Source organism: Scyliorhinus torazame, chromosome 15, assembly GCF_047496885.1.
Source record: "Scyliorhinus torazame isolate Kashiwa2021f chromosome 15, sScyTor2.1, whole genome shotgun sequence".
Classification (NCBI taxonomy): Eukaryota; Metazoa; Chordata; class Chondrichthyes; order Carcharhiniformes; family Scyliorhinidae; genus Scyliorhinus; species Scyliorhinus torazame.
Genome location: NC_092721.1, coordinates 91,020,324 through 91,038,482, shown reverse-complemented (window position 1 = coordinate 91,038,482; position 18,159 = coordinate 91,020,324). Strand labels below are relative to the sequence as shown.

General features: G+C 49.7%; 1 protein-coding gene across 4 annotated transcripts in view; it reads left to right on the top strand.

The window, feature by feature from the left end:
* LOC140391683 (ferroxidase HEPHL1-like) overlaps window positions 1-18,159 on the top strand; it is a 190,649-nt gene that overhangs the window by 99,084 nt on the left and 73,406 nt on the right. For all 4 annotated transcript variants that reach the window (XM_072476424.1, XM_072476423.1, XM_072476422.1 and 1 more), the window contains 2 exons: window positions 7,236-7,448; window positions 7,934-8,141. In XM_072476424.1, coding sequence (XP_072332525.1) covers window positions 7,236-7,448; window positions 7,934-8,141 — 421 coding nt within the window. The remainder of the gene's footprint in view (window positions 1-7,235; window positions 7,449-7,933; window positions 8,142-18,159) is intronic.

Here is an 18,159-nt window from a genome sequence, read left to right as displayed (position 1 = left end):
CTGGTCATGATATTTAGGGGTTAAAAACGTTTTTCTCCCCTTTTCGGGCACGGGATTGTAATTCATGATCTATCCTTGATGGTCCCATTGAGGTTTGTGCTGTCTCCTAATTAGCACGATTGTGGCACTCAGCAGAATGTTTCATCCAGGCCTATGTTTCTGGATGATTAAATGTTCAACAGTATGCCTAGCAATGTTCATAGTTACCATGTGTTTCAGTTCATCTGCACCTCTTAAAGACAACCTGTTCATCACGGCAGCACGGTAGCACAAGTGGATAGCACTGTGGATTCATAGAGCCAGGGCCCCAGGTTCGATTCCCCGCTGTGTCACTGTCTGTGCAGAGTTTGCACGTTCTCCCTGTGTCTGCGTGGGTTTCCTCCGGGTGCTCCGGTTTCCTCCCACAGTCCAAAGACGTGCAGGTTAGGTGGATTGACCAAGATAAATTGCCCTTAGTAACCAGAATAGTTCGGAGGGGTTATTGGGTTACGGGGATAGGGTGGAAGTGAGGGCTTAAGTGGGTCGGTGCAGATGGGTCGAGTGGCCTCCTTCTGCACTGTATGTTCTATCACAAAGGGAGCGGCACTCATGACAAGGAGGGTGCTGCTGACTGCCTGCCAAAACACCAAGGAGGACTCCCAGGTTCACAGATGCGGCAGAAGAGATTTCAATGATGGAGATCGACAGGGGAGAGGCCATGTTCCACAAGGTATTCAGTGACCTCAAGGGGATGGTCAAAGTCAGTGAATGCACCTTTAAATGTGATCTTGGACATACCATACCACAAGCATTTTATGCACAGCATGCCCAACGTACAACACCCGTTATCAGTCGATCATCAGCAATCAGGACACAGATCTAACATTCAGATGCTCCATCTCACATTCTAGTACATCTCAATGATGCCAGTCTCACACTCGTTGCCTCTATAAACCTACAGCTGATTAGCTATGGAAGATATATCACCCAAATGCAGTGTGACGCAATGACTCACATTTTGCTTTCGAAGGAGAAGATGGCCAGCAATAGAAAGGAACAGAGCAGAATCTGAGGGGAACAAGGATTCCTGCGTCTCCTGAATCCTACGGAGAAGTTGGTTCACCATGCCGTGAGGCCAACTATGACACAGTTACATCCAATGTCACTGAGAACATTGAGGATGATGGTGTGTTCTGTTTTATGCCCCTTTTCAAAGCAGTATCTCCTCATCGAGCCTTCATTCATGATGAGTAAGCTGTAGATGGTGGAGTCCACTCTCCCTTCACTTCTGATTTTCTATTTCTGATTCCTCTTCGGAGGAAGAGACAGAGCAACAGCAAGACACTGATGAAGAAACATGATGACTTGATCTGATATGTGCAGCCACCAGCTTAGATATAAGCATCGCACGAGGTCACGGATAGTTGTGCTGCAGGAAACATGGATGAAGATTTTGATGGGGGGGGGGGGGGGAGCAAAGATGTGAACACTGGATATAAACACCGGGGTGCTTGATGCATCGGCAGCCCTCCACAATGTCTCCTGTCACTGTTGAGGATATGGAGAAATTGGCCTCAAATCTGTCTCCGGGTTTGGATCCTATCGTTTCCAGTGTGGAAGTGGTGGCCTACTCTATGATGATACTGTGAACCTGACTGTGATGTAGCTTCTGATGGCCACAGGCTCACTTTCCATTGAGGCACAGATGCAAGTCCGGAAGCCTCTCTGTGCTGCAGTAGAGGCTCAGGCTGATATTGTTAGGTCCACTGTTTCAGCCCAGCAGACTCCGACTGCTGCATTATGACTATGAATACGAGTCCGCAGAGGGGTTATGCAGGCTCTTGCAGCATTCCAACAATCTGTCCTCCAACAGATTACTAGGATTTCTGAGGTGCCGTCCAGGGTGGCACTCCGGAGTACAGACCTGCTGTCCTTGGGATGAAGACATTTGTGTCCCCATCACTGCCACACTGCCAGTGCCCTTGCTGTTGCCTGCCCCAGCCAGAGAGCTGATATTGCTGCTACCTCTGCCTTGGTTGTGTGGAATCCATAATAAACTGTTCCTTAGCAAAGGACGTGGGTGTGCAGAGACAGAATGATGGATGTAGCTGAAAATGTACTCTCCGTAAACTGCAGTAACCACCCCAAGGGCAGGTGGGGAGGTAAGGTATGCAAACGAAGGATTGAAAATACTCGTTTTCTATCCGTCCACTTCCCCTGTTTTCTATTGGCTAGAAATACTGTCCTTTCATTGGTTTAAAATGAAAGTTTAACTGTGGTGTTATTGGTGTGTTGACATGCAAATAAGGGATTGGACTGCGACTGTAAACAGTTGAAAATGTTAGTAGTATTACTGTTTCGCTGGGTGGATTCGGGCAGAACATCACAGTGAATCTCACTGTGTTGTTCTTGTGCACAACCCAATAAAGTTGATTTTTAAGAGTACTTGCCATGCCTACTTGTTAATTTCCACAGTTTGTTTGAGGTCCCACTGAGATGACAAACCCCCTGAGTGCCGGACATGGGCACATAGCGTAGTGCCTCGCTAGTCAACAACTCTGAGACCGCGGCTGCCTGATTTCGGCATTACGAGGTTTTGACAGAAGAAATGCATACGCTCACCTGTGTGGCACTACTGGGGTAAGTCATCTTGTGTCTTAAGGGAGGTTCGAGTCCGCCTTGGGCTTAGAGGCCCCGTTTGGAATTCGGGTTAGGGACCCCGTTTGGGGTTAGGGGCCCCATTTGGAATTGGTGTTAGGGGCTCCGGTTGGAATTGGGGCTAGGGGCCCCGTTTGGATTTGGGGTTCGGGGCCCCGGTTGGAATTGGGGCTAGGGGCCCCGGTTGGAATGGCACGGTCAGTGGGTTAGAGGCCCAGATTGATTTAAGTTAACTTGAACGTCTGCCAGCAAGGTAAGATCTAAACTTTCACCATGGGAACTGCATCGACCAAGAGTCCCTCTATGAAGGGGACTCCTATTGCATATATGTACGTACATTACGGGGCTGAAACCACCGAAAAGGTCCCAAAACAGATTAAGTGGACCGATAGAAAACAAGTATCTTCAATCCTTCGTTTGCATTCCTTATCTCTCCACCTGCCCTTGATGGTTATTGCAGTTTACAGGGAGTACATTTTTGTTTTGGCTACATCCATCAGTCTGTCTCTGCAGACCCACGTCCTTCGCGAAGGATGAGTTAATTATGGATTCCACATTTCCCCCACCCTCCCCCTTTTGTCCTTCAAGGACAACTCAGAACCTTACTGAAGTTCTATCTCCTCGAATCGCTGGGCTTCCTTGTCCATAAGGTTGTGATCATGGAGAAGGAGCTTAGCTGCTGGGTTGTTACCCAGGGCTTGAAGGGTCGTTAATCGGCACCCAGAGCGAACACAACAAAGGTGGAGGTGTATGACCATGTACAGGACAATAAGGACAAGGCCTACCATGTGGTATTTGAGGAGGGTCTTAAAGAATCTTCCAAACCCCCCCACCCTATATCAAGGAGCCATCCCCACCAATCTTTACTTGAGCCACAGAATGGAGAATGCAGACTTGCTCCTGAATATTGCTCACATCCATCTCGATTCTTTGGTCCTCATTCACAGAAAAACAACAAGTTAATGGCTGTACAGTCTCCCCCTTGCGCTGCGAATAGGAAATCAAGGGCCACCTGATTCTGGAGTACGACTTTAGAGAGGGACTGAATCTCTGATTGCAATCCTTGGCTGGCATCCACCGTTATATTCTCAATGTGTTCCATAGTGGCAGAGATGTTAATGATAGCCTTTTCTAATTCTGAGACTCCCAGACCCACGATGAGGGCCCAGGCAAACTGGTGGAACCCGGTATTACGAGTAACCAGTGGGTTCGAGACCATCGTTTATAACGCCCCACTAGTCCAAAGTGGTTATGGTGGAAGTGAATGGCAAGGTGTCGGACCCCAAAGGCCTCCGGGATAATATTGCCAATGGTGCAATATCACAGGGAAGGGTCTTATAGGCCCTATTTCCAGAAAGCCAGAAGGAACTATTGCGAATAAGGGTTGGTACCAAAAGGTATGGTTCTGACTGAATCTTAAGCCAGTTCCAAACAAAAGTATAATTGGACTGGGTATACCAGCAAATTCGACAGATCCTACTAAGTCGTAGTGCTCATAGTGCCAATCGGTCCGGGCACCTAGTAGTGTTTCTATAACTACAAACACTCCTTCGACATAGCCGTCAGAGGCCCAAATGATTGTGGAGTTGCCCAGGGTCAGATTATACGCCCACTGACAGTCACACCCATTCCAATTAGTATATATAAGACTGGTCTCGGAAAACGGGGCCGTTAGGTATGCCGACGCATTCCCAAATAAAAGGATGCCATTAGGCCTGACTGGTTGTAAAAGCGGAATCAGGCTCCCCGATAATCATAATCAGCAAGGTAGGCACAAGAACTTAATAGTAACTCACCCGCCTAAGAACAACTCAAGGTATAGTTCCTTCTAACGCTTAGCCAAGCTGACCCCTTAACAGTCACAGAAGTGGGCTTCCGCCTCCAAGTGGGCGCACGACGGATGAAGGCCCCCATACTACCTTGGGACCATGCAGAATCCAAGGGGAGGGCCAAAAATCCCATCTATGAGGAGGAAGGGTTAGTGGGAAAATGAGTAAAAATCCAACATTTGGTCCAGTTGCCCTGTGAGGCAACGGCCTGCATCCTTTGGACCGCAGAATTGTCAGTCCGGGTGTGCAGTCCAAGCCAGGCTCTTGAGACCGAGAGCTTCTCCAGTGCATCCTACAAGACAGTCTGCAGTCTCTCCCAGTGAGAGGCAGCGACCTTCCACCAGCTGAAAGATGCTGCAGTGCAAGAAGCAGCAAGCCAGTCAAATGCAATACAGGACAGGTATTAAGGAAATAGACTGTATACTTTATTTATGTTTGTTTAATTTGATCTGGTGTTAGATAAAGATGTTATGCAAAGGTTTCTATTTACTTGTTTCATTGGAGGATTTTGACAAACAGGATGCTGTGAAGGGACATTGGAGGTAGATGGGTTGGTGGGAAATAATGAAGCAACAGTGGTGAATGGATGATGTCCCCAGGGAATGTCCAGAGTGAATGGCTCCCTTATGCTTCCTCTTTGGCCCCTCGAGGCGGCCGCTGGGTGCCTGGTGCAAATGGCCAGGTAGTGGAGGCCGCAGCAGACCGCAACAAACCTGGAGAGTAAAGTAGCTCTGAGCAATCCAGGCCATTGAACTGTTGATTAATAAAGCTAAAGGCTTTGCTCCATACTGTTTTTGGTGACAGCATGGCTCTTATTAGCCACCTGTTTTCTCACATCATTGACAAATGGAGGGGAGGGATCATCAGCCATGTGGAGATGGCTTATCCCTCGTCTCCAAGCAAATACCCACGGGTTCTTCTTGGCGATCTGAAAATGGCAGGGACAGCCTACTGCCTCAGGAAAAAGGCATTGTGATTGTTGCCAGGATAGTGAAGATTCACTGCCATGATGGTTTTGACATGGTTACACACCAATTGCACATTAATGGAGTGGTTCTGGTATTGTTTCGTTCTTCCTGCCAAAATGGAGCATTTCCAAATTTTCCCAGATTTATATTCCATTTGCCAGATCTTTGACCACTCACTTAACTATCTTGTAGCCTCCTTATGTCCTCTTCACAATTTACTTTCCTACCTATCTTTGTAATGTCAGCAAATTTCACCACAAATTACCTTGATTTTGGTTTGATTGTTAAAATGATATTTTGCCCATTGACTTTCTCTTTGGAAGTCATTCGGTAAATTTAGTTCATTTGGTTAACAGAGTCAATGGATGGGAGGGGGGGTTCATGTGATGGACTGGACTGTGTTCATGGCTCCCCTTATTTCCTTCCGGTCTTGGGTCGAGCAGTTGCCATACCAGGCTGTGATGCAGCCAGATGGGATGCTTTCTATGGTGCACCTGTAAAAATTGGTAAGAGTCAACGGTTGGACATGCCGAATATTCTTAATTTCCTGAGGAAGTATAGGCGCTGTTGTGCTTTCTTGGTCATAACATCGACGTGGGTGGACCAGGACATTTGTTGGTAATGTGCACACCTAGGAATTTGAAGTTGTCAACCATCTCCACCTCGGCACCATTGGTGTAGACAGGGGTGTGTACAGTACTTTGCGTCCTGAGCAGAATGACCAGCTCCTTAGTTTTGCTGACGTTGAGGGAGAGATTGTCGTTACACCACTCCACTAGGCTCTCTTTCTTCCCCCTATACTCTGACTCATTGTTGTTCGAGATCCGACCCCCTAAGGTCATGTCATCGGCAAACTTGTAGATGCAGTTGGAGCCAGATTTTGCCACACAGCCGTGTGTGTGTAGGGAGTATAGTAGGGGGCTAAATACGCAGACTTGCAGGGCCCCGGTATTGAGGATTATCGTGGAGGAGGTGTTTTTGTTTATTCTTACTGATTATGGTCTATGGGCCAGGAAGTCGAGGATCCAGATACACAGTGAGGATCCAAATCCTAGGTTTTAATGTGAGCTTGGCTGGGATTATGGTGTTGAAGGCGGAGCTGTAGTGAGCTTGGCTGGGATTATGGTGTTGAAGGCAGAGCTGTAGTGAGCTTGGCTGGGATTATGGTGTTGAAGGCGGAGCTGTAGACAATGAGTAGGAGTCTGACTTAGGAGTCCTTGTTGTCAAGATGCTCCAGGGATGAGTGTAGGGCCGGGGAGGTGATGTCTGCTGTGGACCGGTTGTGGCGATATGCAAATTGCAATGGATCTAGGCTTTTTGGGAGTATGGAGTTGATGTGTCTCCTGATCAGCCTCTTGAAGCACTTCATAATGATAGATGTCAAGGCCGTTGGACGGTAGTCGTTGAGGCACGTTGCCTGGTATTTCTTTGGCACCGGTATGATAGTGGTCTTTTTGAAGCAGGTGGGAACCTCGGAATGGAGTAGGGAGAGGTTGAAGATGTACGTGAACATGCCTGCCATTTGGTCAGCACAGGATCGGAGTGCGCGACCAGGGACTCCATCAGGACCCGTTACTTTCCGAGGGTTCACTTTCAAGAAGGCCGATCTGACTTCGGAAGCTGTGATGGTAGGTATGGGTGTGTCCGAGGCTGCTGGGGCAGTTGATAAAGGTTTGATGGTTTCCTGCTCGAACAGGGCATTGAATGTTTAAAGTAGTAAATATGTTTAAATGTTTTAAGCAGTAAATATTATGGAATATTTTTGCTGAGTAATAATGCAATTACAATATTCATTTTCTAGCCATTAATGGTTACATGTTTGGTAACTTGCCTGGACTGGAGATGTGCAAAGGTGACAATGTTTCATGGCATTTGATTGGACTTGGTACTGAAATCGACATGCATGGAATTTACTTTCAAGGCAACACAATCCACCTGAGGGGGACCACCCATGATACATTCAGTGTGTTTCCTCATACATCTGCAACAGTCTTCATGCAACCAGATGATACTGGTATGAGTTCCTCCCTCTCCCTCCTTCTGCCTTCAGTGCTAACATAATCACAGTTGACCCAGCTACTTGTGCGTTTCTAACTCAACAGTTTAAGGGATAATTAGATAAATATTTCAAACTGAAATAAATCTCGTCCCACGTGGAGAGAGCAGGGCAGTGGGATTAGTTCTGGATTTCACCAGTACAGGCACGTAATCGCAAATGGGTCTCCTTTATACTGTAAACCTCTGTTGATTATGTGCAACTTTTCTAGGACGCGGCCTCAAATCTAAGATCAAAACATAGCTGAAAGTGTGACTGTGTTTGAGACAAAATGGTGTTCAGCAGAATGGATATTTCGAGAATTAAACGAGCGAGTGCAATGACGAGGGAATGGGGAAATGGACAAGAGTCCCAATTCTACCGTTAAAGATTAATAAGGCAATTCTTTTCAAAGTACATTGCAGTTAATTCAGTTTTTAAATAGTTTAAAATGTTTAATTCAGGTACATTTAAGGTCATCTGCCGAACAGCTGATCACTATATGGGTGGAATGAAACAAATGTATCATGTTAGAAACTGCAATAAAAGTATCCCGGAAGAGATGTACGAGACAATCCGAACATACTACATTGCCACAGTGGAGGTTGAGTGGGACTATTCTCCTGACAGGAGCTGGGAGCTGGAAAGACACAATACAACCAAAGAAGAAAGGTGGTACTAATCTTTTATTAATTTATTTTAAGAAAAATAGGTAACTCAAATATTAAAAGGGTTATGACATTTTATACCCTGGAGAGCTGTAGATAGATGTGCAATCATTGAAAGTATTCAAGAAGGATGTATTATGTTGCAAGAGCTGAGCATTTTTTTCTTCTGCTTGTCTGCTGCCCTCTTTGTTGGTCAAGTTAATATAAAGTTAGTTCAGTAATGACTGCCTGCAATTGTATTGAGATGAAAGTGAATCTCTGACTTTCATTTTTAGTGTGGGTGTTTTAATTATATTTTCCTTGTTCCCATCTTCCAGATGTTGTTTTTCTTGTTCTCTGACTAAGTACAACCCTTGATCTTCCTCCTCAATAACATCAGCTTCTATTTCTACATCAGTCATATGCACATTGGAGGATATCCAGGCTCCTGAACCAGTTGTATGTCTACCATGACCTTTACTGGAGCCTGTTTGCCAACTGGAGCTTTACCACAGCCTGGAGTATTACTGCTTCCTCTACTGCTGCATGTTGTCTGACTATGACTGACCTTTCTCACTGGCACAGCGGTTTGACTGGAAATGGGGGTATTTAATAGGTTGGTGGTTACGGTGACACCTACATTTCTGTCTGAGACTATGAACTTGGCTGCCATGGCGCGCGGTATTACAGAAATCCAGTGGATTTATTTACCAGCTCAAGATTAGAACCCCTTGCAATTTCGAGCTATCTCTCCCTGCCATTTCCATGGCTGTGGCTTCACCCCAGGCCTTTTCTAATATCGGCTTAATGTCATTGCCCATAATTTGACCCGAGTTCTTTAGATCTCCTACAAAAGTGTCCTTAAGGTTGATTTCTAAATTTGTGCCATAGTCCCCATGATGAGAGAGTTCCTTTAATTTGAGAATGTAATCTGTAACAATTTCCTTGGCAACTGTTTCCGTTGCCAGATTGCAGCTCTCGCTACAATTTCATTCTTTGTCAGGCCATAATGTGAACCCAGAATCTCATTAATTTCTGAAGAGCCCATAGTACTGTGATCTTGTGGACAGCATTGGTTAGACGCCACCTCACCTGGCTCCATTATGTTGAGGAAAACAGTTACTTTATCCTCATCTCCCATTTTAGTTGCCTTCAGCCCAAATGTCTAAGCTTTATTTGTAATTACATCAGTCCTCTCTGTTAGGGATGAATTACCCCATTGTCCCCAACTGTCTTCAGTGCCAATCTTTTAAATTACTGTGCTGACACACTTTACACCTATGTATATTAGGGCGGCAAGGTAGCACAATGATTAGCACTGTTGCTTCACAGAGACAGTGGCCTGGATTCGATTTTTGGCTTGGGTCACTGTCTGTGCAGAGTTTGCACATTCTCAACGTGTCTGCGTGGGTTTCCTCCGGGTGCTTCAGTTTTCTCCCACAAGTCCCGAAAGACATTCTGTGAGGTGAATTGGACATTCCGAATTCTACCTTGGTGTACCCGAACAGGCGCTGAAGTGTAGCGACTAGGGGCTTTTCACAGTAACTTCATTGCAGTGTTAATGTAAGCCTACTTGTGACACTAATAAAGATGATTGATATTGTTGTTATAATGTGCACATGTGAAGGAATTTTTTAAATTGCTCATACTTCCATGAATTCAACTTCAGGAGGCACGGCGACACAGTGGTTAGCACTGCTGCTTCACAGCGCCTGGGACCCGGGTTCAATTCCAGCCTTGGGTCACTGTCTGTGTGGAATTTGTACATTCTCCCATGTCTGTGTGGGGTTCCTCTGGGTGCTCCGGTTTCCTCCTATAGTACAAAGATGTGCAGGTTAGATGAATTGGTCATACCATAATAAATTAGTGTCCAGGGATTAGGTTATGGGGTTAAAGGGATAGGGCAGGGTTGACGGGGGAGTGGACATGGAGAGAGTGCTCTTTCGAAGGATTGATGCAGATGCGAGGGGCTGAATGCCTTCTTCTGAACTGTAAGGATTCTATTTCACAATGTTGTTCAGTCCTTAATTTCTTAAATGGCATTGCACCCCACTCTCATTGCCATCTTTCTGTTGTGTATTGCACTAAAGTTAGCACATGCTCAATTGAAATCAATCATTTCCGAACTAACTTTATGTACAGCTCCCAGCAGAGAGGACAGTATGACGAAATGTTCAGCTCTTTCAATATACAACGCCAGCATTCCAAATATATTTGGATACCAAGGAAATCAAGTGATGGGAGATAGTGAAAGAATGTGAAGTTAAATTAGACGATTGACCATAACCTTATTGACTGGCAGAGCAGGCTTGAAGGGCTGCATTGCCTACTCCATCTCCTGTTCTTATGTTTGTGTGTCCCCCTGTTTCAAGATGATGTGCTGAAGAGTAGAGAAAGAGCTGAGAGAAATTAGATTGTTTGCAAAGTTAAGTATCAAGAAGGCTTTTGAAGGTGGAGAGTAACCGAAAATGGAGAGGCAAAGGTGAAAGTTACAAAGTGTAAGGTGAAGAAGCTTCAAAGTTTTTCTACCAGTAGATAGAGCAGAGAATGGAATGAGTGTCAGTCTCACTATTGGAAGCTCAAAGACTAGATAATAGAGCTGGTAGAGGTTGGTGGAAGCCAATGAGGAAGACCTTTTTAGATCCATAGCTTTGGAGGGGAGTCATTGTACTGAGAGGACAGAAGTGATTGTAGAAGATCATAGAATCACTACAGTGCAGAAGGCGTCCATTCTGTGCATTGAGTATGTACTGGCTTCCGGAAAGAGCCCCCACTTAAGCCCACGCCTTCACCCTATCCTCATAACCCCACCTAACCTTTTGGACACTAGGAGGCAATTTATCATGGCCAATCCACCTAATCTGCACATTTTTGGAATGTGGGAGGTAACTGGAGCACCCGGAGGAAACCCACGCAGATACAGGGAGAAAGTGCAAATCCACGCAGCCACCTGAGACCGGAATTGAACCTTGGTCCCTGAGCTGTGAGGCAGCAGTGCTAACCACTGTGCCACCATGCCGTCCTAGATGAATGAGTCGAACTTGGTTTAGGGAATAGAATGTGGTTGGAAAAGTTCTGGAATCTATGTGAGGTATTTTGTATTCTAACCTAGAGAATGTAAAGGAAGTTGAAGCTGGAAGTCCCAAACGCAAAGGAAAGGGTTTTAGAGCTGGTTGGGGTGAAGCAGGCAATATGTAGGTGGATGGGCAAAGAAGTTACCCCTCTGCTCTTTTCAAGTAGTGTTTGTCATGTTTGTAAAATGATATAAAGGCAGCAATCACTCTTAAAGGATTGCGTAAACTTTGAGTTCATTATTAAGACTAGGCCAAAGAAAATATTTATGCAAAGCTTGAAGACATCAAAGCTGTGCTATTTCTACTCACAGGCAAAACCTAAACTAAGAGGTCCATTCCAGTATTCCAGTAATGTCATGCTATCACTTGATGGTATATCATAACATCTTTTTAAAGACATCTCCCAAAGCCCCCCCCCAAATCCCAAAGAAGTATAACTATTTACATTACATGTTCATGTTTAGTTACCATTACATAAGTCTACAGAACTGGGTAGTACGGTAGCATAGTGGTTAGCACAATTGCTTCACAGCTCCAGGGTCCCAGGTTCGATTCCCTGCTTGGGTCACTGTCTGTGCGGAGTCTGCACGTTCTCCCCGTGTCTGCGTGGGTTTCCTCCGGGTGCTCCGGTTTCCTCCCACAGTCCAAAGATGTGCAGGTTAGGTGGATTGGCCACGCTAAATTGCCCTTAGTGTCCAAAATTGCCCTTAGTGTCGAGTGGGGTTACTGGGTTATGGGGATAGGGTGGAGGTGTTGACCTTGGGTGGGTGCTCTTTCTAAGACCCGGTGCAGACTCGATGGGCCGGATGGCCTCCTTCTGCATTGTAAATTCTATGAAAAAAAAAAACTAATGAAGCTATGTCTCAAAAGCAATGAGGTAATCTGCAAGTATGCTTAGATCTTGCAATGATAACCTTGTCTGGAGGTATCTTTAATTTATTTATTCGCAGTGATCTACGGGATTTGTCATTCTTGGATGTTGTCCCTGATTTCATCTGGGATCTTGTCCCAGATGCAACAGGACTGTACCAGGAATAGATCTGATCTGGTCCTTGGTCACACCTCACCAATGCGTCTTTGTGCGTAATGTCTTAACAGGACCTTGGTTTCGAACAATTCCTTGTCACCTTGGCTTGTTGCCGCATGTACCTTGTGTGGGATCTAGGATTACAACATGTTCACCTCGCTGTAAACTTGGTAATTCTGTACTTGCATTTCTATTGTGCACATTGGTCGTCTGCTCTTGCAGTTAAAAAGTTGCTATCTATTTTCTGAGAGTGTAAAATGGGTAGGAGGAGGTAACTTAATACACACTAGTTTGCCAGTGATGGGATAGTTGCACTTTGATGTATCACTCTCCGATGTAACGTTACATGGTGTGGATCTTGGGTGCGATTTAACAGAAATGAAACAGAATCCCGTGCTGAGTGCGCTTAGTCGGGTATTCCCAGCGCTTGCAGTGCCGAGAAAGACCACACTATCGAACGGGACTCCATTTTGGGTCTTCAGTAGGGGACGCCCCGCCGAGGCCACACTTAGTCCCATTTCCTGCACTGAGGAGCTCCGCTCGCCAGTACAGAAAGAGATCAAAATGGGGCCCGTTCTCGACATTTCCCCCCCTCCCAACCATCCTCCAAACCACCCTCCCCCTCAAATGCTCACCTCACCTATAAGGGGGTCATCTAGCCCCCACCTAATAAGGACAGGACACTCCCAGGCCCGATCCCCGACATGGGCAAAATGCCACAAAGGCACCTTGCTCCTACCATCCTACCAGGATCACCTGGCGGTGCCACACAGGGTGGCCAGGTGGCATCAGGGGTGCCGAGGTACCACCCTGCCTAGAGCCCAGCCACCCGGGGCCCCCAATCACCTGGGCGACCCCCCAAGTGCCGGTACATTTGTGGAGACCGGTACTAACCGGCACTCGCTCAGGGTCTCCAAGACGAGGGGATTTGATCCCACGCCTTGTGTAACTCCGGCAACTGCATATTGAAGTGTGCCTGTGGTAGTCACCACTGATGCATATGTTGTATATTTAGGATGTTGATATAGGTGCTTTACGGTAAGGCCCCTGTACTACAGGTACGGGGGTAGATCCCTGCCTGCTGGTTCCGCCCAGTAGGCGGAGTATAAATATCAGTGCTCCCAGTAGAGCTGCTGTAGGAGGCCACACATCTCAGTGTAATAAAGCCTCGATTACATCCTACTCTCGTCTTTGTGTAATTGATCGTGCATCAACTTATTACACTGAGTTTTTCAGAAGATGGACGTCCGCATCAAGCCGGACCGCCTGCAGCTGCATCCGCAAGCAGACAACGGCAAAAAGGACTTTGAACATTGGCTAGCCTGTTTTGAAGCGTACATCGGGTCTGCGCCAGACCCAATTCCAGAAGCACAGAAGCTCCAGATCCTTTACACGCGGCTGAGCGCCAACGTCTTTCCACTTGTCCAGGACGCGCCGATCTACGCAGAGGCCATGGCGCTACTTAAGGAAAACTACGCTCAGCGGACTAACACACTCTACGCCAGGCACCTCCTCTCCACGTGGCATCAACTTCCCGGTGAGTCGGTGGAAGATTTCTGGTGCGCCCTGCTCCCCCTAGTTAGAGACTGTGACTGTCAGGCCGTTTCGGCCACGAAACACTCAAATTTGCTAATGAGAGACGCATTTGTTACGGGCATAGGGCCTGACTACATCCGCAAGCGCCTCTTAGAGGGGGCCATGCTCGACCTCGCGGTGACCGAAAAACTAGTGCTTTCACTTGCGGTTGCATCACGCAACATTCAGACCTATGCCCCCGACCGTGCGGCCCACCCCTCCCTGTGCATCGTGGACTCCGCAGACGGCCGCCCCATCGTGGACCCCATCAGCGACCGCCCTCCGCCAATCCCATGCTTGTGCCGCGCGGCAGCCAACCAACCCCGGGTGGCCCAAATACTACTTCTGTGGGCAATCAAAACACCCCCGACAGCGCTGCCCGGTGCGGAGCGTCCTCTGCAAGGCCTGTGGCAAGAAGTGACATTTCGCTGCAGTGCGCCAGGCCCACTCAATCGCCGCTATTGTCCCGGCACCCCACACGTGCAGCCAGTGGGCGCCGCCATCTTCCCCTCCTAGGACCATTTGCGGCCAGTGGACCCCGCCATCTTGCCCGACTCGCAACACGTGCAGCCCGTGGGCGCCGCCATCTTGTTCCTTCCAGGACCAACGGGTGCCTCCATCTTGCTTCTCCCCATGACACGTGCGGCCCGTGGGCGCCGCCATCTTACCCGACTCAGGACCCATGCCCGTTGGGCACCTCATCTGGCCGCTCATCGCCTGCAACCGCCAACGACCAGCCGCGTCTCGCCTCGGTCACGATTGACCAGATTCGACCACACAACCTCGCGACTGCTTGAACCAAAGTGAAGGTCATCGGGCATGAGATGTCCTGCCTGCTGGACTCCGGGAGCACAGAGTTTCATTCACCCCGATACGGTGAGGCGCTGCTCCCTCGCGGTACACCCCGCTAACCAGAGAATCTCCCTGGCCTCCGGGTCCCACGCCGTGGTGATCCGGGGATACTGCACCGTCACTCTCACTGTCCAGGGGATGGAGTTCAGTGGCTTCTGCCTCTACGTCCTCCCCAACCTCTGCACCGCCTTGCTACTCGACCTGGACTTCCAGTGCAACCTCCAGAGCCTAACCCTGAAATTCGGCGGGCCCCTACCACCCCTTACTGTGTGCGGCCTCACGACCCACAAGGTCGACCCGCCTTCCCTTTTTGCAAACCTAACCCCGGATTGCAAACCCGTCGCCACCAGGAGCAGACAGCACAGCGCCCAGGACAGGACCTTCATCAGGTCTGAAGTCCAGCGGCTGCTTCGGGAAGGGATCATCGAGGCCAGCAACAGCCCCTGGAGAGCCCAAGTGGTAGTGGTCAAAACTGGGGAGAAACACAGGATGGTCGTGGACTACAGCCAGACCATCAATCGGTACACGCAGCTCGACGCGTACCCCCTCCCACCCATATCTGATATGGTCAATCAGATTGCACAGTACTGTGTCTTCTCAACAGTAACCTGAAATCGGCCTACCACCAGCTCCCCATCTGCAAGGTGGAACGCCCAAAAACTGCGTTCGAGGCAGACGGCCGCCTTTACCACCTTCTTAGGGTTCCCTTCGGCGTCACCAATGGGGTCTCGGTCTTCCAACTGGAGATGGACCAAATGGTTGACCGGTACAGGCTGCGGGCTACTTTCCCGTACCTGGATAACGTCACCATCTGCGGCCACGACCAGCAGGACCATGACGCCAACCTTGCCAAAGTGCGTGTTCAGCACGAACCGCTTAGCCATCCTCGGCTATGTAGTCCAGAACGGAGTTCTGGGGCCCGACCCCGATCGCATGCGTCCCCTCATGGAACGCCCCCTCCCCCACTGCTCCAAGGCCCTCAAACGTTGCCTGGGGTTCTTTTTGTATTACGCCCAGTGGGTCCCAAATTATGCGGAGAAGGCCCGCCCACTCATTCAATCCACTATTTTTCCTTTTGACGGCCGAGGCTCACCAGGGCGTTAACTGTATCAAGGCCAACGTCGCCAAGGCCGCGATGCACGCGGTCGACGAGACACGCCCCTCCCAGGTCGAGAGCGATGCATCAGACATCGCTCTGGCCGTCATCACCAACCAGGCAGGCAGACCCGTGGCATTCTTTTCCCGCACCCTCCATGCCTGCAAAATTCGGCACTCCTCTGTCGAAAAAGAGGCCCAAGCCATCGTTGAAGCTGTGTGGCATTGGAGGCATTACCTGGCCGGCAGGAGATTCACTCTCCTCACTGACCAACGGTCGGTTGCCTTCATGTTCAATAACACACAGCGGGGCAAGATCAAAAACGATAAAATCTTGAGGTGGAGGATCGAGCTCTCCACCTACAATTACGAGATTTTGTATCGTCCCGGTAAACTCAACGGGCCCCCCGATGCCCTGTCCTGAGGCACATGTGCCAGCGCACAAGTGAACCGACTCCGAACCCTGCACGACAACCTCTGTCACCCAGGGGTCAGACGTTTTTACCATTTCATCAAGGCCCGCAACCTGCCCTACTCCATCGAGGAAGTCAGGGCGATATCCAGAGACTGCCAGGTCTGCGCGGAGTGTAAACCGTACTTCTACCGGCCAGACCGTGAGTGCCTGGTGAAGGCCTCCCGCCCATTTGAACGTCTCAGCGTGGACTGCAAAGGGCCCCTCCCCTCCACCGACCACAACACGTACTTTCTCAGTGTGGTCGATGAATATTCCCGATTCCCCTTCGCCGTCCCATGCCTCGACATGACGTCTGCTAACGTCATCAAAGCCCTCAACACCATCTTCGCTCTGTTCGGCTTCCCCGCCTACATCCACAGCGGCCGGGGATCCTCATTCATAACCGATGAGCTGCGCCAGTACCTGCTCAACAGAGGTATTGCCTCGAGCAGGATGACCAGCTACAACTCCAGGGAAAAGGGACAGGTGGAGAGGGAGAATGGGGCGGTCTGGAGGGCCGTCCATCAACCCCGTGGTCCAGAAATCTCCCGGACTCCCGCTGGCAGGAGGTCCTCCCCGACACACTTAACTCCATTCGGTCGCTCCTGTGCACCGCGACTAATGAAATCTCCCATGAACGTCTCTTTGCCTTCCTTAGGAAGTCCACCTCCGGGGTTTCGCTCCCGACATGGCTGGCAGTCCCAGGACCCGTTCTCCGTAGACACGTTCGACTCCACAAGGCGGACCCGTTGGTTGAGAGGGTACAGCTACTTCACAGGGGGCCAGCACGGCGCCGGAGTGGTTCACGCCTCTCCAGCCTCCCTTCCCGGTGCCAAATGGGCGCCGCGCAAACCTGCGCATGCGTGGGGGACTTCTTCTGCGCGCCAGCCCCGACTCAACATGGCATCGGTGTTCAAGAGCCGGCTGCGCAGGAAAGTAGGCCAAGGGGGGGGGGGGAGAGAGACTGGCCCGCCAATCGGTGGGCCCCGATCGCGGGCCAGACCCCATTGGAGGCCCCCCCCGGGGACGGAGGCCCCCCCCCCCCGCCAAACAGGACGCCCCCCCTGACCATTCGCGCAGAGTTCCCGCCGGCAGCGACCAGGGGTGAACGGCGCCGGCGGGACTCTGTCGTATCCGCACGGCCGCTCGGCCCATCCGGGCCAGAGAATCGGCAGCCCCGCCTATGCCGGCGCTGCGCCGGCGCAAATGGCGCCGATTCTCCACACCACGGAGAATCTGGCACCGGCGGCGAGGTCGTCGTGGCGCGATTGCGGCGATTCTCCGGCCCGGCGTGGGGTTCGGAGAATCCCCCCCCCCAAAGGCTTTGGGCACGATCTCCCCAAAAGGGAACAAAGTCCCCAAGAGACTCGCTTTGAATAGAAGACCTGAATGGGGAATGCGCGGCCGAGGCCGCACATAGCCCCGTTTTTTACAATGGGGGAACTCCACTTGCAGGAACTCCTCATTGTAGCGAGAGATCGGAACGCCACTGTTAAATGAGTCCACAAAAGAATCCCCAACCTCTCTTTTCCACCCCCCCACCTCCCTAAACACCCACACTGGGCAACCCCGGCCCAAGCGCATGCACGCAAAAATGCCAGCGTGGTAGCTTGGCAGTGTCCCTCCCAGCTGGCAGTGCCAACTGAACACCTTGGCAGTGCCAAGCCCAAAGGCCATGCAGCTGGGGGCCTCCGATCCCCATGAGTGCCGATTTACGGTAAGGTCCTGTACTACAGGTACGGGGGCAGATCCCTGCCTGCTGGTTCCGCCCAGTAGGCGGAGTATAAATATGTGTGCTCCCAGTACAGCAGCCATTTCGTCAGCTGCTGTAGGAGGCCACACATCTCAGTGTAATAAAGCCTAGATTACATCCCACTCTCGTCTTTGTGTAATTGATCATGCATCAGTGCCTCACTGCAAGACTTTAATATGCAGTGTAGCTGGATCTGGTTGACATCTTGCAGGA